The sequence below is a fragment of the Micropterus salmoides genome, unplaced genomic scaffold (assembly GCF_014851395.1).
Source record: "Micropterus salmoides isolate LMB-PRFRI ecotype aquatic unplaced genomic scaffold, ASM1485139v1 Ms_hic_scaffold_19, whole genome shotgun sequence".
Taxonomy (NCBI): domain Eukaryota; kingdom Metazoa; phylum Chordata; class Actinopteri; order Centrarchiformes; family Centrarchidae; genus Micropterus; species Micropterus salmoides.
Window position 1 is genome coordinate 31,700,701 of NW_024041039.1, and position 21,149 is coordinate 31,721,849.

Genomic DNA, 21,149 nt, shown 5'->3' on the forward strand with positions numbered 1-21,149 from the left:
ATCACTAGAAAACACTTTTTTATATATGCCAGTAGTTGGGCTCTAGGGATGGTTCATGGATGGTCACTTTGGTCCAGAATGACATATCTTGGCAAATAGAAGGATGAATACCACTGTCCTAAGTGATCCTCTGACCTTGACCTGTCTCTAGCCCCACCATGACATTTGACATTTCTAGTTTTGTGGGAAATATCTTGACAACTAGGGGATTGATCACCATGAAGTTTGGTACAGAAATTCAGAGAAGGGCGGGTCAGTGGGTCAGCGAGAAGCCAGTAAACACGGCTTCGGTTCAGCTGTATGTTCCCTTTAGTAACATGGACTGGAGCAAGAGTTTCAGAGTGGTGAGTTAATTAATCTGTAAAAAAAGTATCTTTCATCCATAAAGTTGCTAGTACTAGCCTGCATGCTAAACTAAGATGGTGAACCTGGAAACCTGCTAAACATCATCAGCATGTTAACATGAGCATGTTAGCATGTTGGCATTAGCATTTAGCTCAAAGCACCACTAAATACAACCCCACAGTGCTGCTAACCTGGGTGTACACTCTTAGACTTGCTGATTCCTCAATATTAAGTTATATCAGATAACAAGTTTAAAATACGATCAAAGTTTGTTATCTTGACATGTTAGAAATTAAGTTGTCACGTAAGTCATGACTTTCAAAAATGAGGACAAAGAGCTTTTCAACAGAGAATTAGCATCAGTTTAAAAACAAAAGCGTTTTTAAATGATTGTTTGCTTTGTTTTAGTTTAGAACGTTAATGCACATTCAAATAGCTGCATGAGGAAAAAAATCAAATCAGTCCTAAGAGAACTCATCTTTTCAGGCTCTGTTACTGTCCAAGGCCTTAAAGCTAATGATCTATCATTACAAGACATACAGTAAAAGAGCACTCTGGGGATTAGACCAGAAGTGTCCCATTTTGATGCAGCATTCATACTGTCTGTGTGTTCAACTCTCTGGCCTCAGTGTCTTTCAGCAGTAGACGGACCAGTAAATAAGGTTGAAGAAGATGTATGAACCAGGGAAAATCATCCGGGAGTATTTGTCAATGGCATGTGTGTTCTGGATAATGTTGAGGGCACGCAGGCTCTTCTTCTTCTTGGTGGTAGTGGACTCGCTGCTCACTGACAGATGGACCACCATGTGTTCAGGTTTCTCTGAAACCTCGCGCAGGTCTTCATGATCTTCCTCTGGCACCATGGGCTCCTCAGTGTAGCCAGCCAGGCTGTTAGTATCAGCCTCACTGTAGGTACCATCCAACATGGTCATTGTTCGTGTCTGTGATATCCCGCAGGTGCAGGGCAGTGACTGGTAGGGAAGAAATACACTATAATTATTACTTTTATTTCAAAGGAACACACCAAATAGCTTTAAAAACAGATAATTTTGCCCAGCAGAAATATCATCTTGCAAACACCTCTTGTGCTACATTAGGGAGTCTCTAGCTCCAGGTTAGGAACTACTGCTCTACTGCATCAGGTGAAGTTGTCCAATTGCACACGAGATATATACATTTAGAAGACAGCCATGCAGTTGACTAAGCACATTCATGCATGAGCTTTCCTCTGTGCCAGTCCTGGAATTTTGCACTGATATTTCATATTCTAGTAGGTAAGAAATATTAGAGAAACTAGAAAGAGACAGTTAGATTTTTAAATTATTCAACTGTATTAAAATATTGGCGGTGCTTATTACAGTCCTGCCACAGCCTTTGGATCTTTTTCATTTTTGTGTCAGAGCGTTTGATTTATTGATGGCTGTAAGAATGTAAAGAAAATTTCAACAAATGTAACAATAAATGCTTCTGACATAAATGACCTACCCCAGCTTTAAATAATGTGAGTAATGAGCATTGCAGCCTAGAAGGAACTACTAGAATGGCTCATAATGGCTCACCAATTCAGTCTTGGTAAAATTATAACTGTTGTAATTCTATAGTTTCAATTAATTTTATAGAAGTTACTCGACAACATCCCAAGGAAAAGAAAACCAATGAAAGTAACTGTGTGGAACACATTGAGAACATTTTGTTTAAATCACATGATGAGTGTCACACAAACCTTACCTCCTGTATCCAGTAGGTGGCGCTATGACTATAACTGATTATTGGCATGTAGATGTGTTCAGGGTGGGACTGTCATCAAGCACATAAAGTTTGGTACAGATCTTCGCCGCCAAACCACGAATACGGCGTTAAAGGAAAACTCGCGCGCTTTACAACATGACATCATCAATGTGTTAAGGGTTTTCTGAGATAGTTTTGAAGTAGATATACAGTACATACATATACAGTAGTACTTTTGCGAACTCTTAGTATTACAAAGTGTGTAAATTGTCAAAAATGACCATTAAATCCAAAATGGCCGACTTCCTGTTGGGTGTCAACATTACGCATTAATCATCCACCCACTCAAAACTAATTATTTTCTCAGATTTAGAGACCCTCACTGGCATGGATATAATCTTGGGCAAAATAATGAACCCCAAATTGCTCCCAATGGCTGTACCACTGGTGTGTGAGTGTGTGTTTGAATGTTAGTGGCTGTCTGATGTCCATTTGGCATGAGTTTATGTGTGAATGGGTGAATGTGACATATAGTGTAAAGTGCTTTGAGTGGTCGGATAACTACAAAGGCTCTATATCCGTACTTAGCTAATACATATTCAGGATCAACATTTTAAATATTTTATGATTTTATATTTTCAGTACAAATTTTGCTTATTTTTAAATAGATTTAGAAAATGTACTGTTTTTAACATATTCTACTTTGTATTACTGATATGTTACATGATTTGTATCTGTTCTATTCTGTGATTCTGCTTCACTTCTGTGCAACCAATTGCCTTTGGGGGGCAAATATTGATTTTCACGAGAACAAGATGAGCCAATATTATAACAGTATTGTCACCCTCACACTCATGCCAAGACATTCTCACTCCCAACTTGTCTCATGTTGACACTTGGTCAAGGTGCTTTGGCGTCGCTTTTCAACACCCTAGCTACCCCTTTAGTGTCATTTTTAGACGTTTAGGGCTCCGCAGTCAAGTTAACAACGCAACAATAAATCCAGTTAGACTTTAAAAATAAAACGCTAGCGTTGTGAAACATTAACTTATTAAAATTGTGAAATGTTGCAATTTGGTTAAGTTTAGGCAAAAGTACTTGGTTAGTGTTAAGAAAAGATCATGGTTTGGGTTAATATAACTATGTCTGCCAGTCAACACCAGTGTTGGGAGTAACGCATTACAAAAGAAATGCAATTACAATTTTTTTTCTGTAACGCAATAATATAATGCATTACAAAAAAAAATGGTAATATTATACCCATTACAATCTCAGTAACGCGCAGAAACTGATCTTGTCATAGTGTCTGGAGATTCAAATAATCAATGATATTATTCCTCGTGCGTAAATGCGCACAGCGACTTTCTTAATGGGGAGACGATTCATCCTATTTCACCCCCCCCCCATTAATCAGAAGGTTTTTTATGACAAACACCCACCCAATCTGCAGATATAACTGTAGAGTGTTAGAAGCCACCTATGCAGCACATCTTACTATCAGAATAATGCACCCATTAAATAGCAGTGAAAGTAATGCAAAAGTAGTGTAAAGCATTACAATTCAGATACAGTAATATTTTAATATAACTAATTACTCTCAGATGACAGTAACTAGTAATTTATAATGTAATACATTTTGAAAGTACCGTAAAACTTTGACTAATAGCCCGAGCTTTTATTTGCTAAAACTGAATTGACCCTGCCTTTATTTGGGACAGGCGTCCATATGGGACAGGCCTTTAATTCTTTTTGCACAAAACAAACTACTATGAAACAGTTTATTTATTTGAAACAGAATAGGATTCACAAGTTGGATTAACTTTTATGAAAAGCTGTTTTGATTCTTTTGATCGGTGGACCCTTACAGACTAAAGGAATATAAATAATCAAGGAAGGGACACATTCGGACTTAACGAGTGCTTCAAAGTTAACGTGAGTCAGCACTTTTTTCCCCTTTTCCTCTCTTCTAGAAGAATTAGATTTTGGGTCTTGTTGTTTCCGTTAAATGAACTTAACAGTGGAATTGTGGAGAATCTAACCGATCTAACGATGTTCAGCATGTCCATACTAACATATTGATCATACCTTTTAACATTAATAGCCTATGTGTATTAAGGATCTAAGCAGCTTAGAAGCAGCTAAAAACCAGACCAGGCGTTTAATTAAGGCAGGCGTTTATTTGTTAAAATGTGTCCCCACATCAGGCCAGTAAAGGAGGCAGGCGGCTGTTTGGGACTCGGCTATTAATTGAAGTATTACGTTAACTTACGCAAATTACGTAACTTGCATAACTTAAATAAAAATGCTTAATATTGACTTTTTGTTTCACAAGGCACATGAACACTGGTCTTCTGGTTCAAAGTCCGGTTTCTGGCCCTCCATCCACCCAAACCACCTCCTTACTCCTTATAAAAACTGATGCTACAGGGCTTACCCCACCGCGTTGAACTATGACGCTATAGGGATCCCCAGTGAGTTACAAACTGACGAGTCAGGGAGAGAGAACGGGTTGCTCATGCTGATAACATGAGACACATTTCACATCAATGAGAAATATCGTCACGTTTTAATATCGTAAGATCTCATGGCATGACAGCTTGTCATCTAACATTAAATAACTGATTAAAACTGACCTATGGAAAACTATTTCATGAGTCAATGCTCTGCCTTAGATCATTAAACTTCAAGGTAACTGGTCTTGATTTTTTAAAATGAAATTATATCAAATGTACAGAACAAGCTACACAACACTAACATACTTCTGGAATGTTGATATGGCTAATGAGTTCGCACACCGTAGCCTGCCTGTACAGCCAGCAGATATAGCAAAGTTTACATTCATTTGATTCATGTTTGTGTCCACCTGATGAATGCAAGTCCAATAGCCACTCTCCTTTAGCTCTGTTTTTGGTCTTCACCAACTCCTAATAAATATATCTGGCTCTGTTTTGCTAAAAGCTCCCCTATGTTTTACAAGTAGGTGCTAACTGTCTGCCTGCTGTTTGGTGCTTGGACTTCAGCAGCAACAGCTGACTGTTGCAATGATGAGAACTGGAAGACTGAACTTAAACAGTAAAGTTCCACAACAACAACAAAAAAATAGTTGGCTGAAATACATGAAAAAGCTCTGTAGAGCCAAGGGGAACTGCAAAGTTGGTGATAATTCTCCGTAGACTTGTCACTACGAGTAGCCACTTTCCTATTATATAATAATAAGATTATTATTACACATAGTGGTTTGACCCATTGTTAATATCAAAAATTGATTAGTGCAGCTTTAAAATGAGATATTCAATGAGTTTTTCAGCTCAAGCTGACAAACAAGTTTGAAAAGTGAATTGCATGGTCAGGGCCCCAGTTATATTGTTATATTATATTGAGAAAAGAATCAGATACAATTTAAACTAATAAAGAAAAAAACAACCTGCAAATATACCATCTTTTACTGACTACAGATCTACTGTAAAGGGTATTCCTGCAGTGTTTTAGTCTTTCACTAGGAGAGAAAACAATTTAGATCCGACTTAGGAAATGGATCCACAGATTTTTTTTCTCACTTGCCTTTCAGGGCTTATTTAATTTTTCTTGTTTGTATTCAGGGATTTTTAACAGTGTATGTATTGAGTTGATTTACTTATCCAAAACTAGATCCAGTTGTTCTAGTAAAACTCACTGTTTCAAACAGAACTCTTTCAGGGATGGGATACTGACCTTAACAAATCTCTCAAACCATGAAGTTAATGGTTCTTGATGTTTGTTTCTCACTTTGTTTCACTGTTGCTTTTTGTTGTTTGTATCTAGACAGCGTGACAGTAGGTGGAGGTTTTGGAATTTGAATTCCCAGAAGAGTTAAAAGGACTGGTCTGGCTCCTGAGCTCAGAGAGGAATGGCTCTTATTGCTTGGCAATTTCACAGAATCAAACTGCATATAGTAGAAACAAACCTGAGATCGTGCCCGCTCTCTCATCTTGCGCTCCCGGCGGTCCTGGACAGTGGACAGATAGTTGACGGCGGCATACTCCAACACTGACAAGAAGACAAAGACAAAGCTGACCCAGAGGTAAATGTCTACCGCCTTGATGTAGGACACCCGGGGCATGGACGCATTCACTCCAGTGATGATGGTGGACATGGTCAGCACTGTGGTGATGCCTGGACACAAAATACACAACGTTCCAGTTAAACTACAGTAAACCACAGGTTGAAAATATGTTTAATCTCAGTTTGTCTATTTTACTTTCAGTGTTGACACAGTATAATGGTCTAGCCTAGATCAAGAGGCTGATTCAGTTAAGTATAGGGAGTGAAAGCAATAACATGACCACAATTACAATATCCAATATGATGCAATGTGGTCCAACAGCCCTGCAATAAATACAACCTTGTGAAGCTCCCAGTCAGCATGGTTTTGAAGATTTGCAGGTGAGAAGGTATCAGTGGAGGAATAACTCCAAGCTTTTACTTAATTAAAGTAGTAATACCACAGTGTAGAAATATTTAATAAGTATAAAAGTATTAGTATAAAATATACTTGAAGTAACAGAAATTTAAAAGCACTCATAATGTATATTATATTATATTATATATATATATATATATATTTATATATTCTATTTTAATTATTGTTGCATTGTGTAAGCATCACTTCAATGTTGCAGCTGGTAAAAGGTAAAAAGAAATTAACTACTTGACTACTGGGTAGTTTGTTTTGTATCATTAACCTGAAAAGTATCCAGTGACCAAAGTTGTTAACAATTTGAATGGAACTACAACTGAGACAGGACAAAAGATGTCCTCTGTGAGATAGCAGAGATTTGCCAGTCAAGAAATCAGGTTTCTTTACATTGATATTCAAGAAATTATATTTACTTGATTATTCAGTAAAACCATATGTTATTGTGAATATTATTGTTGTTCATAAAACAACAGCCACATCAATAAATGAAGAGCTACATGATGTCTCATACTCCTGTAATACAGTATTTTACTGTAATGTAATCGTACTTTTTGTTACATCTTGGGAGGGTTGGCTCATCTGGACTAACATACCAAAGTAAATGGAGAACATCTCAAAAACTATCACATCTAGTGCATCCAGTATGACCACTGACAGATACCAGAACAATGTAAGCCTCACTGTTTCTGCACCACAGCCCATTATAAAGCACATAATACATGAAGTTTACAAAGGCATTGATTGGCTGGTGAGGATCAAAGCTCATCTCGCTTTGCTTAATTAGATAAGCATGCAAATATTGCCAAAATGTCTTTTTTAATTTTTTGAAATACAACAGAAAGACAAAGTAGTACTGACAGCCATAATTTCAGCTTGTGGTAAAACGGTGCAATGTTTTAATTGGCATTTAGCATGAGAAAGTACAAATTACACATTTGTGTGCAAAGTGGGAAGCACTATCATTTTTTAATGAAAATTTGGAAAATATTCATTATTGGTCACTTGATAGGCACATGGTCATGTGGAATGAACCGCCGACCTTCCGATTAACGGCCAACCCGCTCTACCTCCTGAGCCACAGCCGCCCCGATATATATATTGCATTTCTGTCAATAAATCCTCAGAAATATTACACACTGAACCTTTAACCAAGTTATGCTCATTTACTACAACAATCTCAAAATACACTGAAGCTGCAAGCAGCATTGGACGCCCACGTGCTGTGGCGCGCCAGGCCCTGATGCGGCTGCAGAGCAGTGGCTAAGGACCGGGTGATGAAGGTCTGAGTAATTGCGCATTTTGAACCAATCACACAATAGTTCTTGGGTTCCCTTGGTGCTAGAGAACACCTGTTAATTATATGCTGTGTACCAGTACATGAAGTCTTTACCACTCTGTGAAAATGCCATGTAAATCAAATGATTTGGTTTGCATGGCAGACCTGGGAAGATTAAAATTAACCAGCTGAAGTAGGCTGTAGGCCTATACGACAAACAAAGCGATGGACAGGCATCATTATTTGGTAACTATTATCCATGATCAACTGCTGCACTCATGTCTGTTTCCGCCTGAGAGTTGGAGGAAAGTGATGTTTAACAAGCTTACCTGTTGTAATCAGCTGTTCTGATTGTTTTGTAGAGGAGGAGACAGACTTCAGCTTTGTGTAAAAACTTCCTGACTGATGAAAACTTAAAACAACAACTTTGGACCCAGTACTTAGCGTAACTCCATCAGCTGTTGGCTGTAAATACACCACAGCACGCTGGGTGAGGTTTCTGAGCAATACATTTAATGTCAACATATCATCTCAGGTAGACATCGACGAGACTTGTGTGTGTGCTATTTGACTGTTTTGACTATTTACTGGTTTGCAAACTGCGGTGGAAAGAGGACAGTAGTAAAAAAAAGAACAGTCGACATGCTCAGTTTAAAGCCAGTAGCCTCTACTCGCCAATTCAGAAATTCACTGCAAGGCAAGTCTCACCCCCCCACCCCAAAGTACTGGTACTTTTGGAAAGTACTACCTCCCAAGTAGGGACTTTTTGGAGGGTAAAATAAAGAACTAAATTTAGACCCTGGTCCCTGTGGTGGAAACGCAGTGAGTTCCTCCAAAGGTTCCTAGTTCCGGGGTATAGTTCCTCTGGTCGAAACGCGGCTCTTCCCGTGAGACTACACAGCAAAAATTTCACATCGATTGTCATTACTCTGTAGGAGGAGTTTGTTAAAGTATTGACCCTGTAGAAGGCGAATTATTGAAATTGCACTTTCAGATCAAACCCAAATCCTGTTGGGTTTAGGGTATGGCTCCAGGAGGCTTTTTTGTGCATTTTGGGATGATACATGTGCCAGAAACATTTCGTGCATCTAAGTGAAACAGGTCATGGGGGCTGCTTTGTTGAGCAGTCACTTCCTGTTGCCAGTAGGTGGGGCTATGAGTATGAGTGAGTATTCTCCTATAGATGTGTTTAGGATGGGAGTCTTATCAAACACGCAAATTTTCATACAAATGTGGACATGTCTACTGAAGTTATAACAACTTCCTGTTTATTGGCAAATATTAATTTTTGACATCACGCATCAGACACACCCTTTAACCAAAAACTCACAGTCACAATCACTCAAACTCACAGATAGCACAACTTGTCATCATCAATGCTTTTAGATTGCACAGGGAAAATCTGAAGTAGATCAGATTAATTCTGTAGGAGGAGTTTGTTAAAGTAAGGGACTTGGAAATCTCCAAAAATAACCATTAGATCCTGTTGGGTTTAGGTCAGGGTATTCAATTAAAATTCAAAAAGGTCCAGTTAGAGAAAATTTCCCGAAGCAAAGTTACGGAACATCATAACGACAACAACTTGCGTCATCATTCATTCATGTTTTTAGTTAACAACTGACTGTCAAATCAAATAATATTTCAACAACATTTACTGTCAGTTTTCACATAAAACTGGAGGGATAATAAATAATCTACTCTATAATAATAAATTCTAGATTTAAGTAAACTAAAATAAAGTGCTTAATTTCAGAAAAAAAATGTGTTCCTTGAAGTGACTGAAGTATAGTCTCAACCAATTTTATAATAAACACTCATCACATCTTAACAAATGAACAGCTTTAATCCATCCTCTTCTCTTTCATTCCCTCATACAGTATACCACTTTCCTACTGTCTCTTGTTCAGTGAGAAGCGTGAGCTCTAGCTTTTTCTGCCAGCTAAGATTGGAGATATGAGATATTCTGGTTTTGAACTGTCCGTGGTAGGAATGTACAATACATGTAAGAATCTGTACATTCTTGATTAAAAGCCATGTGAAATCTCTTTTCTCTTTCGTCTCCTCTCTTTGCAGGCTGCCAATTTTCCCCACCCATGCCACAAAGCTATATCAGTCAACACATGAGTTTTCAAACATCCTTAGCCCCTCAAAAAACCTGTTTCATGGCGAATAATGCCTTGCATGGGTCTTAAGGTTGCATGGCTAAAATTGATCTGAATAATTCTCTAGGAGGAGTTGGTTAAAGATCGGAGCCTATAAACAGCAAAAAAATGTATCAGGATGTGTGTTGTGATGGAGCAGTATGAGGACCCAAACGCACGACACCGAAGCAGAGCAGATATAGTTCAATGATTTGTTAACAAAAGGCGAGCACACTTAAAAACAGTGGCTGACTCTAAATAAAATCCAAAGTACGCAAGATGAAACAAAGATCCAAAAAAACACAGGCATGGTACTGCAGGAACAAACACAGGCTACATGTAACAATAAGCTGACACAGACTGAACAGAACACAGGTATTAAGTACTAGGGCAAACAAGCGGGACGGGAACATAAAAAAAGGTGGATGATATCAAGGTAAACAGAACAGAAAGCTAGACACAGACAGCAAACACAGACAACATCAGAACAGGAAATGAGGCAAGACAGATAGCTGGAGTAAACAGACAAACTGCAACTTGATGCGAGACAAACACCTGAACATACCAAGACTAGAATGCAGAAACAGAGGACACGGATAAAACAGACTAACAAGTGGACTAAACCCAGAAAAAATGGCAACAGACCATGATGAAGGAAACAGAACAAAGTGTGTGTGTTCATGGAGGAACATGTCAACCAGTGCAACAGTGTGGCTGATTTGTTTTACTAGTTTTTAGACAACAATGGAGCTCAAAGGCACAGAGGAAGACGATATATCAGGCTTTGGATACACACAGTACTTGTAAGTAGATACATTCATTTTGGGTTTGAGATATTTTTAGTATCACCAGACTTATCCTTTAAAGGCTTCAAATCAAGGCTCCAGTCCTTTTTTTCCTCTGCAGTAACTTCAACAGAAACATTGAATTCAACATAAAGTCTTGCTACAGAACCCCATTCTGTTTTTATATAATTCTGTAACCACACCAGTCAGTGAGATATTCTTCAAAGATGAACCAGGAACAAGAACAACTGATGGTGATAGTATATTTGAACCATTATGTATTATTGAGGGCGCTGCATCCCTGAATACAATGAATGATACAATGATACTGGGAAGAAAAAAATGGTACAATTTTGGAGCAACGCCTGCAAGCCAGTTCAGGCAGTCAGCTCGAGCTGCACCAAAAAGACACGACATGCCTCACAGACCTTGTCATCCAACAATCACACCCTCTCCATTTGGCGGTCCCATCTCTTCCTCTGCTCTGTCATACCGCTGCTGCCTGCATCGGTATCACGGCTGTTCAGTTAGTGAAGCTTCATTTAATGTAGAGTAGCTAGTAGCTTAGCTCACTACATTTTCCAAGTAGCTTGCCCAACACTGGTTCTCAGTTCCTGCCTCCCGCAGCATTAAATTACTGATTGCTTTTGTAGTAAATCCTAACAGGCCACGGTTTGAATCTGTTGAAGATTCTGTTATGCGGTTCTGAATCTGCTGACAAAAGATCTGTGGATTGTGGGGATTTTTCTGTAGTTCTCAAAGATAGCGATCACAGATGGTCAAGAAAGATTTTCCTCAATGCAGGGAGAAGATTGATATCTATTTGGCTATAACCACGGACCTTACTCTCTCCTACGGTTTACTCTCTTTTATGAGTACCATAAATCCCTCTGCCAAAGCTGCCATGTACATTTTGTATACAGAAATTCAATCAGAGATTAGATTGGTCTGTAGTCGACCTGCCCCTAATCAGCAGACATTTTACCAACCATAAAACTCCAGCCTGCTCCATCTGCAGTTCCTTCTTCCACACAACTTCCCTCTGTCCAAGAACTGATCTGCAAGAACTGCCAACCTCGAAAACTGAGCTCCAGCCAAACCATTTAATGTTAAATTCTGTAAGCCATCCTCAAAGTGATGGGTATCTCCCATTTGCATCAATCCCATGCTCTGTGCAGTGTTGGGCAGTAACGTGTTACTGTAATAATATTACTTTTCCCAGTAACTAAGTAGTGTAACTAATTACTTTTCTAAAACTGTATTATTATTATTAGTTACTAAGGCAAGTAACGCTGCGTTACTCGTTACTGAACGCACCATTCTTGACGTAAATCCACGATTGTGCGGCAGCTCAGAGGGACCAGACTTTGTTGTTCATGTCCGCTGATAGCCAAACACTAAAGGAAGAAAGGAGAAGGAGGGAGAGAGGCGTTCTTTCCACAGCTGGAAGTAGCTGCTGCCATTATTGTGTCACAGTCTAAGATGCAAAGAACATTGTCGTCTGTTGTAAACTCTGTGCGACCAGCAAAAAGCTTTGAACCACGAACATTTCTGCATCTGATTTATTGAAGCATCTGCTGAAGCAGCACAGCGACGTGAAACTTACAGAAAGAAAGTCCAGCAGCTTCTGTCACTCATGCTTGGACTCGTCGGGAGAGAGTGGCGTTAACGTAGTGTTTTGTAACTACTGAATACTGCTCTTATGAACAGGCTACATGTGCAGAAAAAACGCCGTTTAAAAGTTGGGATTTACTTGCTTTCTTTTTTTATTTCAGCCGGTGGCTTTAACAAACATTAGGCCTATATGCTTTGTAAAAACCATACTCCTTGCTGCTGTTATGAATATGATATTAGTTGAAAAGTCAGGGGAGACTGCTTTGGGGGTGAAGGGGGGTGGTAGTGAAAGCAGTGTTTCCCATAATTAGCCTATAATTTGGATAATTATCAACACTGACCGCCACGTATTGATTTCCAAATTGTTTTACTTGGCAAATTTAAAAGAATATGTTCGTGCAGCACCTCCTCCCTCCCTCCCTCCTTCTCTCTCTCTCTTGTGAACACCGCTGCACAAACCTGTCCAAAGTTCGAATACCCCCCCACGCTGTCATTCTGTGGGAAACACTGGAAAGTAATATAGTAACGTAACGAGTAACGTAACTAGTTAATAAGTAAAGTAATAATATTACTTTTTTAAGGAGTGATAAGTAACTAGTAATATATTACAATTTCTGAGTAACTTGCCCAACACTGGCTCTGTGTGTCCCATCCTGCAAAATCAGGGAAACAAACAGGAAGCATCCATCAACTCCAGTGAATGTCCCAGCTCTCTCCAAAGTTCTGTCAAATCAGCCTTATAGATTTTGTTAATTATCTTATCACTGGCTTAGTTCAAGAATTCCTAGCAGGTCTATGCCCTACTCACTAAAGTGACCCATGTCTGGAAAAACCTGCAGTCTGCCCTTAAGGAGTTGGAAGTAGACAAGCTCCTATCAAAAGAAGTTAAAAAGGGTCACATGTTAAGTCCATTGTCAAAATCCCCTTTTTCCCAAAAACATCTCATTATTGATCTAAGTACTATTGCTTAATTCCTCAAGAGCTTTTGTAGTTATTGCCGTGCAGATGATTAAGTCAGCTGGGGTTGGTCCATGGCTGGGAAAATTACAGATGCCTTCAAAGTCATACCACTTCACCCCTCACAATGGCAGCTTGTTGTTGTAAAACTGTGCTCGAAGCTTTACTTTACCATTAAATTAACATTTGGTTGCATTATGCTGGATTCTGATGGAGGAGTGCATTGTAGTATTCCAGCCTGGAGGAGACAAAGGCGTGGACAAGCTTTTCCGTATCTGCAAGAGTGAGTGTGGGACAGAGACTGGCTATGTTCCTTAGGTGGAAGAAGGAGGTCTTGCACAGATCTTTGATGTGAGCCTGTAAGGTCAGATGAGGGTCCATTATAACACCAAGTTAGGTGGCTGATGTTGAAAGTGGAATATCCTGGCCAGAGAAGGTATTGCTGATGATGACGGATGACCGGACCAGGTGTGGGGTGCCGACTAGGACGGCTTCAGTCTTGGAGCTGTTTGGCTCCAGGAAGACTTGCTTCATCCACGCCTTTTTCTCCACCATGCAGGTGGTCAGAGTGAATGGTGGCAGGGCAGCAAAGGGGTTTGGGATTGTCCTGAGGTAGAGTTGAGTATCTTTACAAGAGATCTCTTATCTTGGTTAGGCCACCTTAACTTTGTTATGCGCATCGTCCCACATGGTCATTCATTCGTTTCACGCTTGATAGTATTGGCTAATTTGATCCAAAATGTAAAAGATACTTTGGTCTTAGACAAAGGTTGCCTCTCAGATCTGTCGTTCTGGGCCTTGTTTTCTGACAAATGAAATTATATTTCTTTCTTTTATAACCATGTTGTGGAGGATGCAGGCCCTTCAGTTGGCTTTTGGGGATTCTTCAATAACAAGTGGTTTGCAGATCTCTGGCCATCAGAAATTGAGCCCTTAATAATAATTCCAAATATACTGCAGTCTCATGCGATGTTAAAACTGGTCAGGCTAAATTAACTTTACCTTGCAAGCTATTTTCATTCCTGTTCATAAGAATTGTTTAGCTGATGCTCTCTGTCATTTTATATTTCCAGAGTTCAAAGCTTTGTGTCCCCAGGCCAAGCCCTCCAGCCTGCCATGCCTTCCATTCAATCAGATGACTCTCGATTAAGGATGTCCAAGCCTCTGCAGGACCTTTTTAACTCTGCCTCCAATTATAGGAGACTTGGTCTACCCAAAAACACTATTAAAGCTTATGATAAAGCTAGATTTCTACTCTTCCTTTTACACCAACCTCCTCCTTAGTCCTTTTCCAGTAAACATATATGTAGTCTGTGCATTTATCGTGCCATTGTATCATCATGCCAAGATCCAGCATCCAGAGCCTTCTTGTGAATCCTTCCATTCAGCTGAACTTCAATAGTTTCAAAAAGGCATGTCCTCCAAACAATGGATACTGACTCTCACTATTTCATTGGTGCATAAGTTGGTATCAAGGTTAAGGTGAGGTTGTTTTTTCACTATATGTTGATATAATGTTGGAAGCAATTCTTTTAATGGATTTGATAAAAATCCATTAGAAGGGGGGGGGTCACCTTCTTTTTCCAGGTTTTCCATTATTTACTCACTGGACTTGTCTGAAAGGTGTCATTTCGGAAACCTTTAGCCTTATACTGTCATTTGGTGATTTTTCAATTTAAATTTTTCAATCCAAAACTAGAACAGAATTGAACATGGGAGAATGAATTGGGGGTGCAATTCTGTGAAGATTGATGGGGGGGAGCCATCAATAGAATAAGCTCTACAACATCCTTTGCTTGGCTTTCACTAATGCAATTTAAGGTCCTGCACAAGGTTCCTTTTTTCAAAATCCACACTTCATGGAATTTTTCCAATCGTAGAAGATAGGTGTGACAGATGTAATCTCTCACTCTGTCATTTGAGCCACATGTTCTTTCTTTGTCCCAAATTGACACACTTCTGGAAAGGATATTTGGATTGTACTGTATGTTGCTCTTTAAACAACTATAGAAGCCTCTGCATTAATTGCTATTTTTGGAACTCCAGATAATCCCGGATGTTTTACTAAGGTTCAAAGGGAAGTTCTGGCATTCACCTCAGACTTTGTCTATTAATATGATGGAAGTCTGCTAAGAGCCCCACCATCTCTCAACAGATAACTGATGTTATGCTTTTTATTAAACTTGAGAAAATAAGACACACTATGGGACCCTGTCATCTCCTATTTTACTGAACTGCAGACTCCACCTGACTAATTTGACTAATTTGTCTGCTTGGAAGCAAACACATGCATGTTACATCTGCCAGAGACTGTATAAGGGTGTGTGTGTGTGTGTGTTTGCTTGCTTTTTCTTTTCTGTTTTTTTCTGTTTTTTGGAAGGCTTTGTTTTGCTCTAATTTTGGTTTCTATAATATGGAAAATTAGTGAACTGTGCCTTAAAATTTGTACCATAACTATTCTTGTGTGGTTCAATAAAAATAATTTGCAAAAAGAAAAAAGAGAAAGATCCTCCTGAACAGTTGTTTGTGCCCCTGTTGGAGGGGTTCAAGCCTTAATTAGGGGGGTTATACACCCCCAATCAGTTTGAACCATGCCCCTCATCATGAGGTGCTTATGGGGAAGGGACATGTGGCGGCTGGTGAATAGGCCTACACGTAGGAGTTTCACTAGATGGTATATTCCCCTAGGGGCTGAGGTGCTCATGGGGAATGGTTACTAGCTGGCGCCAAGGGCCACACATAGAAGATCTTCACGTAAAAATGTGTGGCTCTGAATCCATGCAGTTTTTGAGGGGCTTTAATATCTGTGCTAATCCCTACCCCAATATCTCCATGTAAACATATCTGCGGGGAGTAAAGAGGTTTGCAGCGGTCTATTTAAGCAGCAAAAATTTCCCATTTCTCCCTCTGCTCTCATACTCTTGCTACCTGCATCAGTATTGCTGCTCTTCTTTCAGCTCCACCAGCACCTCAGCATCCACCTGCAGGCTCTGACAGGGAAGTTTAATATTTGTGCTCATCCCTACCCCAATATCTCCATGTAAACATATCTGCAGGGAGTAAAGAGGTCAGAGCCTAGACGCCAAACTGTAACTATGTTCTGCTGTAAAAAACATTTTACCTGAGTTGTCTGACTGAAATGGAGCGACTTTTTCAGACAGTTAACTTGAGCTGCACCGAAAATTCACAAAGTGCCTCACATTCCTCATCATCCAACAATCACACCCTCTCAATCTGGCAGTCTATTTAAGCTGCAAACATTTCCCATATCTCCCTTTGCTCTCATACCGCTGCTGCCTGTATCAGTATTGCTGCTGTTCTTTCAGCTCCACCACCACTCCAGCATCCACCTGCAGGCTCCGACAGGGAAGTTTAATATTTGTGCGTATCCCTACCCCAATGTCTCCATGTAAACATATTTGCGGGGAGTAAAGAGGTTGGAGCCTAGATGCCAAACTGTAACTATGTTCTGCATAAACATTTCACGAGTGGTCTGATTGAACTACAGTAATGCCTTAATAAATAGTCAGTAAATCATTGACTAATGTCTTACACATAAACTAAAAAAAACATTAATAAGAACAACTTTTAGGATGCAAGGTTGTGAAAAATCTCTTTTGCTGTTGTTTCAGCTCTTTAACGATGAAGGTTATTCTGTGATCAATTCAGGAGTTATAAATGTCTCTAATGAAAAGCTTTTTTTGCAATTTCTAATAAGCTAACAAGTCTGCAGTTATAAATGGTAAGTCATTGTACAACAATATATCAAGTTTGCAGTTGTAAATATTAATAAATTAATGCATTCATTTTGGACAATATTCTCAGCAGCTTTTTCCGAGAAGGTCTCAGGTCCATTGGAGTAATCTAGGAATTAAAGTGCTTCAGTTTTATTTACTTTGAATTCAATTATTTTCAATAAGGATGCATCTGGACGTGTTCTTACATAACCTTTCATGCACTGCTGTGGGAGTGGCACTTTCCCTTTCTGCAGTCTTTGTCATGCATATGTGCATATGCAAAAACAAATAGAAAACAATTACGTGGATACATGACCAAACAAAAAGCAGCTTTCTCCAGGAGAAATTAGGCTGAGGAATTCAGGTTTTTCTAACGGAGAAAAGAAAAACAAACAAACTGCAGTTAAGAAATAAAAACCCTCAAAGGGACTTGTAAAAACATCTCATCCTAACAGCTGAATTTAATAAGAGCAATGGAATGAGCCATGAAAGCCTTCTGAGCAAGGGGGAAAACAGATGCCTGTATGACAAGTACAGCAACAGTTTCAATACAGAAAATAATTCAAAAGAAATGGTGGTACAGCGTGGGAGGTTTGTCTGTTCACTCAAGCATGTGTGCGTTCTCAATTGGTGGAGCCATGTCACAGCAAGCTTTCATCATTTCATACAGACAGATTCTCCTCAGGCACGCACAACCAACCTCTTCAAAGGACATTTGACAAGAGTTTTTTTTTTACCCAGGGAAACTCTGGCTGGTACAGCCCGGCGGTCGATCCAGAATGACACCCATGAAAGCATCACCATGAGCGTGGCGGGAAAGTATGTCTGCAGCAGGAAGAAGAAGATGTGGCGTCGCAACGTGAAGTTGATGTACAGACGATTGTACCAGCCTGCAAATACAGGAAGAGACCTGCTCAGACGGGGTGGAATACTAAAAAATTCAACAATGTAGAACCTGGTTACAACATTTTATATGAGGTTTCCTAAATTGAAGAGATGTGCTTATTAACATACAGAGTTAATCAATATTTTCACATTAACAGTGGATCAGTGACTGTATAATGTGAAAGAGGTTACTTGTAGAGATGAACCCACAGAAAATTAAACCAACTCTATTTCCTTTGAGCTCTATATAGTTTTCTAGCACTCTGTTTTGGTCTTATGGCCCACAGCTTGGCCTAGGCTGGTGAACACAGAGAAGCACTTTGCAGCCAAAGAGACATATTTTTCTCAGGAGTCGGTAAAGACCATTAAACGGAGATTAAATACCAGGTGGACACAAACATGACTCCAAATAAATGGTAATGTTGCTCTGTGTCTGTTGGATGTGTAAATAGGCAACTATCATCAACTTCAACAAGATGATAATATTGGGGTGGGAATCACCAGAGGCCCCACGATACAATACTATCACGATATTTATGTTCCGATTCGATTTTATTGCGATTTTAAATATATTGAGATATATTGCAATTTATTACCTTTTTCCAACTTCCAATTAGGTCCCTAAAGTCAAACTTGGTCAACATCTGTTTATCTAAAAAGGTACATTTCTCAGTTTGTTCATATCACTTTTTCAGTCCTCTATATGGTCCTGTTAAGTTTTCTAGTGGACTAAAAAAGCAATAGATTTTATTATTCTAGTACCAAAAAGTTAAAAGTCCCATCTGCAATTTATATAATAAAATATCGAAACTTGGCGTCCGTGTATCGATACAGTATTGCCATGGCAAATATCATGATACTATGCTGTATCGATTTTTTCCCCCACCCCTATGATAATATGTCAATACTATGGTTAATAAACAAAAAGTCTGATTGCTAATTGAGAATGGGTTTGTTGAGAATAAAGGAGAGGTTCACATTTCGATTTTTGGTTCACAAGTCTGTCTTAAAACAGTAATCAGGTGTCCATTTGTACAAAAAGTCCTCCAAATTAAACATTTATCAATGGCCTAAAAAAGTTTAAATATATGATATGACAATGAGTGCTTATGGTTTGGTTTAGACAAAAACGACTTGGTTAGGTTTTAGGAAAGATCATGGTTTGGAATAACGTAACTTCTTAGTTAAGTTTAGGAAAAAACAGGGTTTTGGTTGCAATTATTACTTCTGTTGATTCATTCATCCACTATGCCTAGGCATAATACTAATAATAAGACAGCAGACATGATTCATTTGGACTAAATAATTATTGTTCATGTCATGTTGTTGTACACAAGAACAGTGTGTGTGTGTGTGTGTGTGTGTGTGTGTGTATATACCTGTGCTGCTGTAGAAGGCTAAGCGAGATGTGGTGTGGAATTTCTGGATAAGGAACTGTGATAAGGAGATGCGGTCATCAGTGCTAAGGGACTCATCACCGCTCTTCCAGTACAGCATCAGGTCTTCATCTGTGTAGGCATCTGAAAACATCACACAGTCAAATGGAATCTTATCATACAAATACTTGTGGTTGTGTTGCTATAGCAACCGGCAGCGCTTGTAGAAGCAGCAGCCGGTAGCTCCTTCAAACTTCGCTTCACTTTTGTTTTTCATGTTTTTTTCTGGCTTTTGGCTCCGCCAAAATATTGTTACCTCTGACATAAATACAGTCATTGGAAGATGAATACGGGGTTTTTGGATTTAAGAGCAGAAGACCACAATCCACCCGGCCCAAACAACCGGAACAGGCCCCATGGCGGGTGCAGTGATCCCTCAGAGGAGAGGAAAAAGAGCCAGGAGAGGAGCCATGCTGGCCCAACTTGGACTTAATTCTGCTCCTAGAGAGCCGGTCAGGACATAATCAGGGCCCACAGAATCCCTCTTTTTCCGACCACTGTTTGATAACTTTTGAGTTGGTATTGCTGAACTACACTTTCTATACAAGATGTCTGTCTGATAGTGCTATAGCTAAATTTAAGGATGCGATTCCATCAGCTCTAAATACATTATCTAGTCACAAAGTAACGGAGGACTCCTATGCTAATTTCAGTCCCTCCCAAATCGATCATCTTGTTGATAGTGCTGCAGGCTCGCTGCGAATGACACTCGACTCTGTAGCCCCTCTAAAAAAGAAAATACTAAAACAAAGACGGTTAGCTCCATGGTATAATACTGAAACTCGCAAATTAAAGAAAATATTGCGGAAACTTGAGAGGAATTGGCGTTCCACCAAAGTGGAAAATTCTCGTTTAATTTGGCAAGATAGTCTTAAAACTTATAGGAAGGCCCTCCATAATGCCAGAGCAGCATACTACTCGTCATTAATAGAGGAAAATAGGAACAACCCCAGGTTTCTTTTCAGCACTGTAGCCAGGCTGACAGAGAGTCACAGCTCTATTGAGCCAAGTATTCCCATAGCTCTCAGTAGTTACGACTTCTTGAGCTTCTTTAATGATAAAAATGTCCTCAACTGGCACCGACTTATCTCTAAACTCAGGAACCTTAGAAACAGCTGTAGAACCAGATACATGTTTAGACTGTTTTGCTTCCCTCAATCTTTACCAACTAACTTCAATAATTTCTTCATCTAAACCATCAACCTGCCTCTTAGACCCCATCCCGACAGGCTGCTTAAAGATGTTTTACCCTTAGTCAGCACTTCTATACTAGATATGATCAATCTATCTTTATCAACAGGCTATGTACCACAGTACTTTAAAGTAGCTGTAATTAAACCTCTTCTGAAAAAGCCCAAACTTGATCCAGATGTTTTAGCCAACTATAGACCTATATCTAACCTTCCATTTCTCTCTAAGGTCCTGGAGAAAGCAAGGATCAGTTGTTTATGGAAATAGCATTTGAAGAAAACTCACAAGCTTCACAACACAATAAACAACAACAGTAAAGTGTGTCTTCTAAAACACAATATCATCAAGGACTTTCCTGCAGAACTTTGAGGTGGATTTGTTCAACTTGTCAATTCTGGGCGCCAGTAGGTGCCGCTATCACTATGACTGGATATTGGCATGTAAATGTCTTCAGGGTGGAACTCTTATCACACATTTGAAGTGTGAGACGGATTTGACCATGTCTAGTCCATTTACATGCTACTTCCTTTTTCATGGCAAAACATCATAATTCAACGCCATGCCATGGCCATGCCGTTTGAGCAATCAAAAAAAGCTT

General features: G+C 39.4%; 1 protein-coding gene across 1 annotated transcript in view; it reads right to left on the minus strand.

Annotated features, from left to right (window-relative positions):
• Positions 1 to 404: 404 nt before the first annotated feature.
• Positions 405 to 21,149, minus strand: part of gabrr2a (gamma-aminobutyric acid type A receptor subunit rho2a) — a 73,030-nt gene continuing 52,285 nt past the window's right edge. Inside the window, 4 exon segments of the mRNA XM_038729924.1 lie at positions 405 to 1,316; positions 6,017 to 6,225; positions 17,777 to 17,929; positions 19,304 to 19,444. Of these exon segments, the coding sequence (XP_038585852.1) occupies positions 981 to 1,316; positions 6,017 to 6,225; positions 17,777 to 17,929; positions 19,304 to 19,444 (839 nt within the window). The 3' untranslated portion in view covers positions 405 to 980.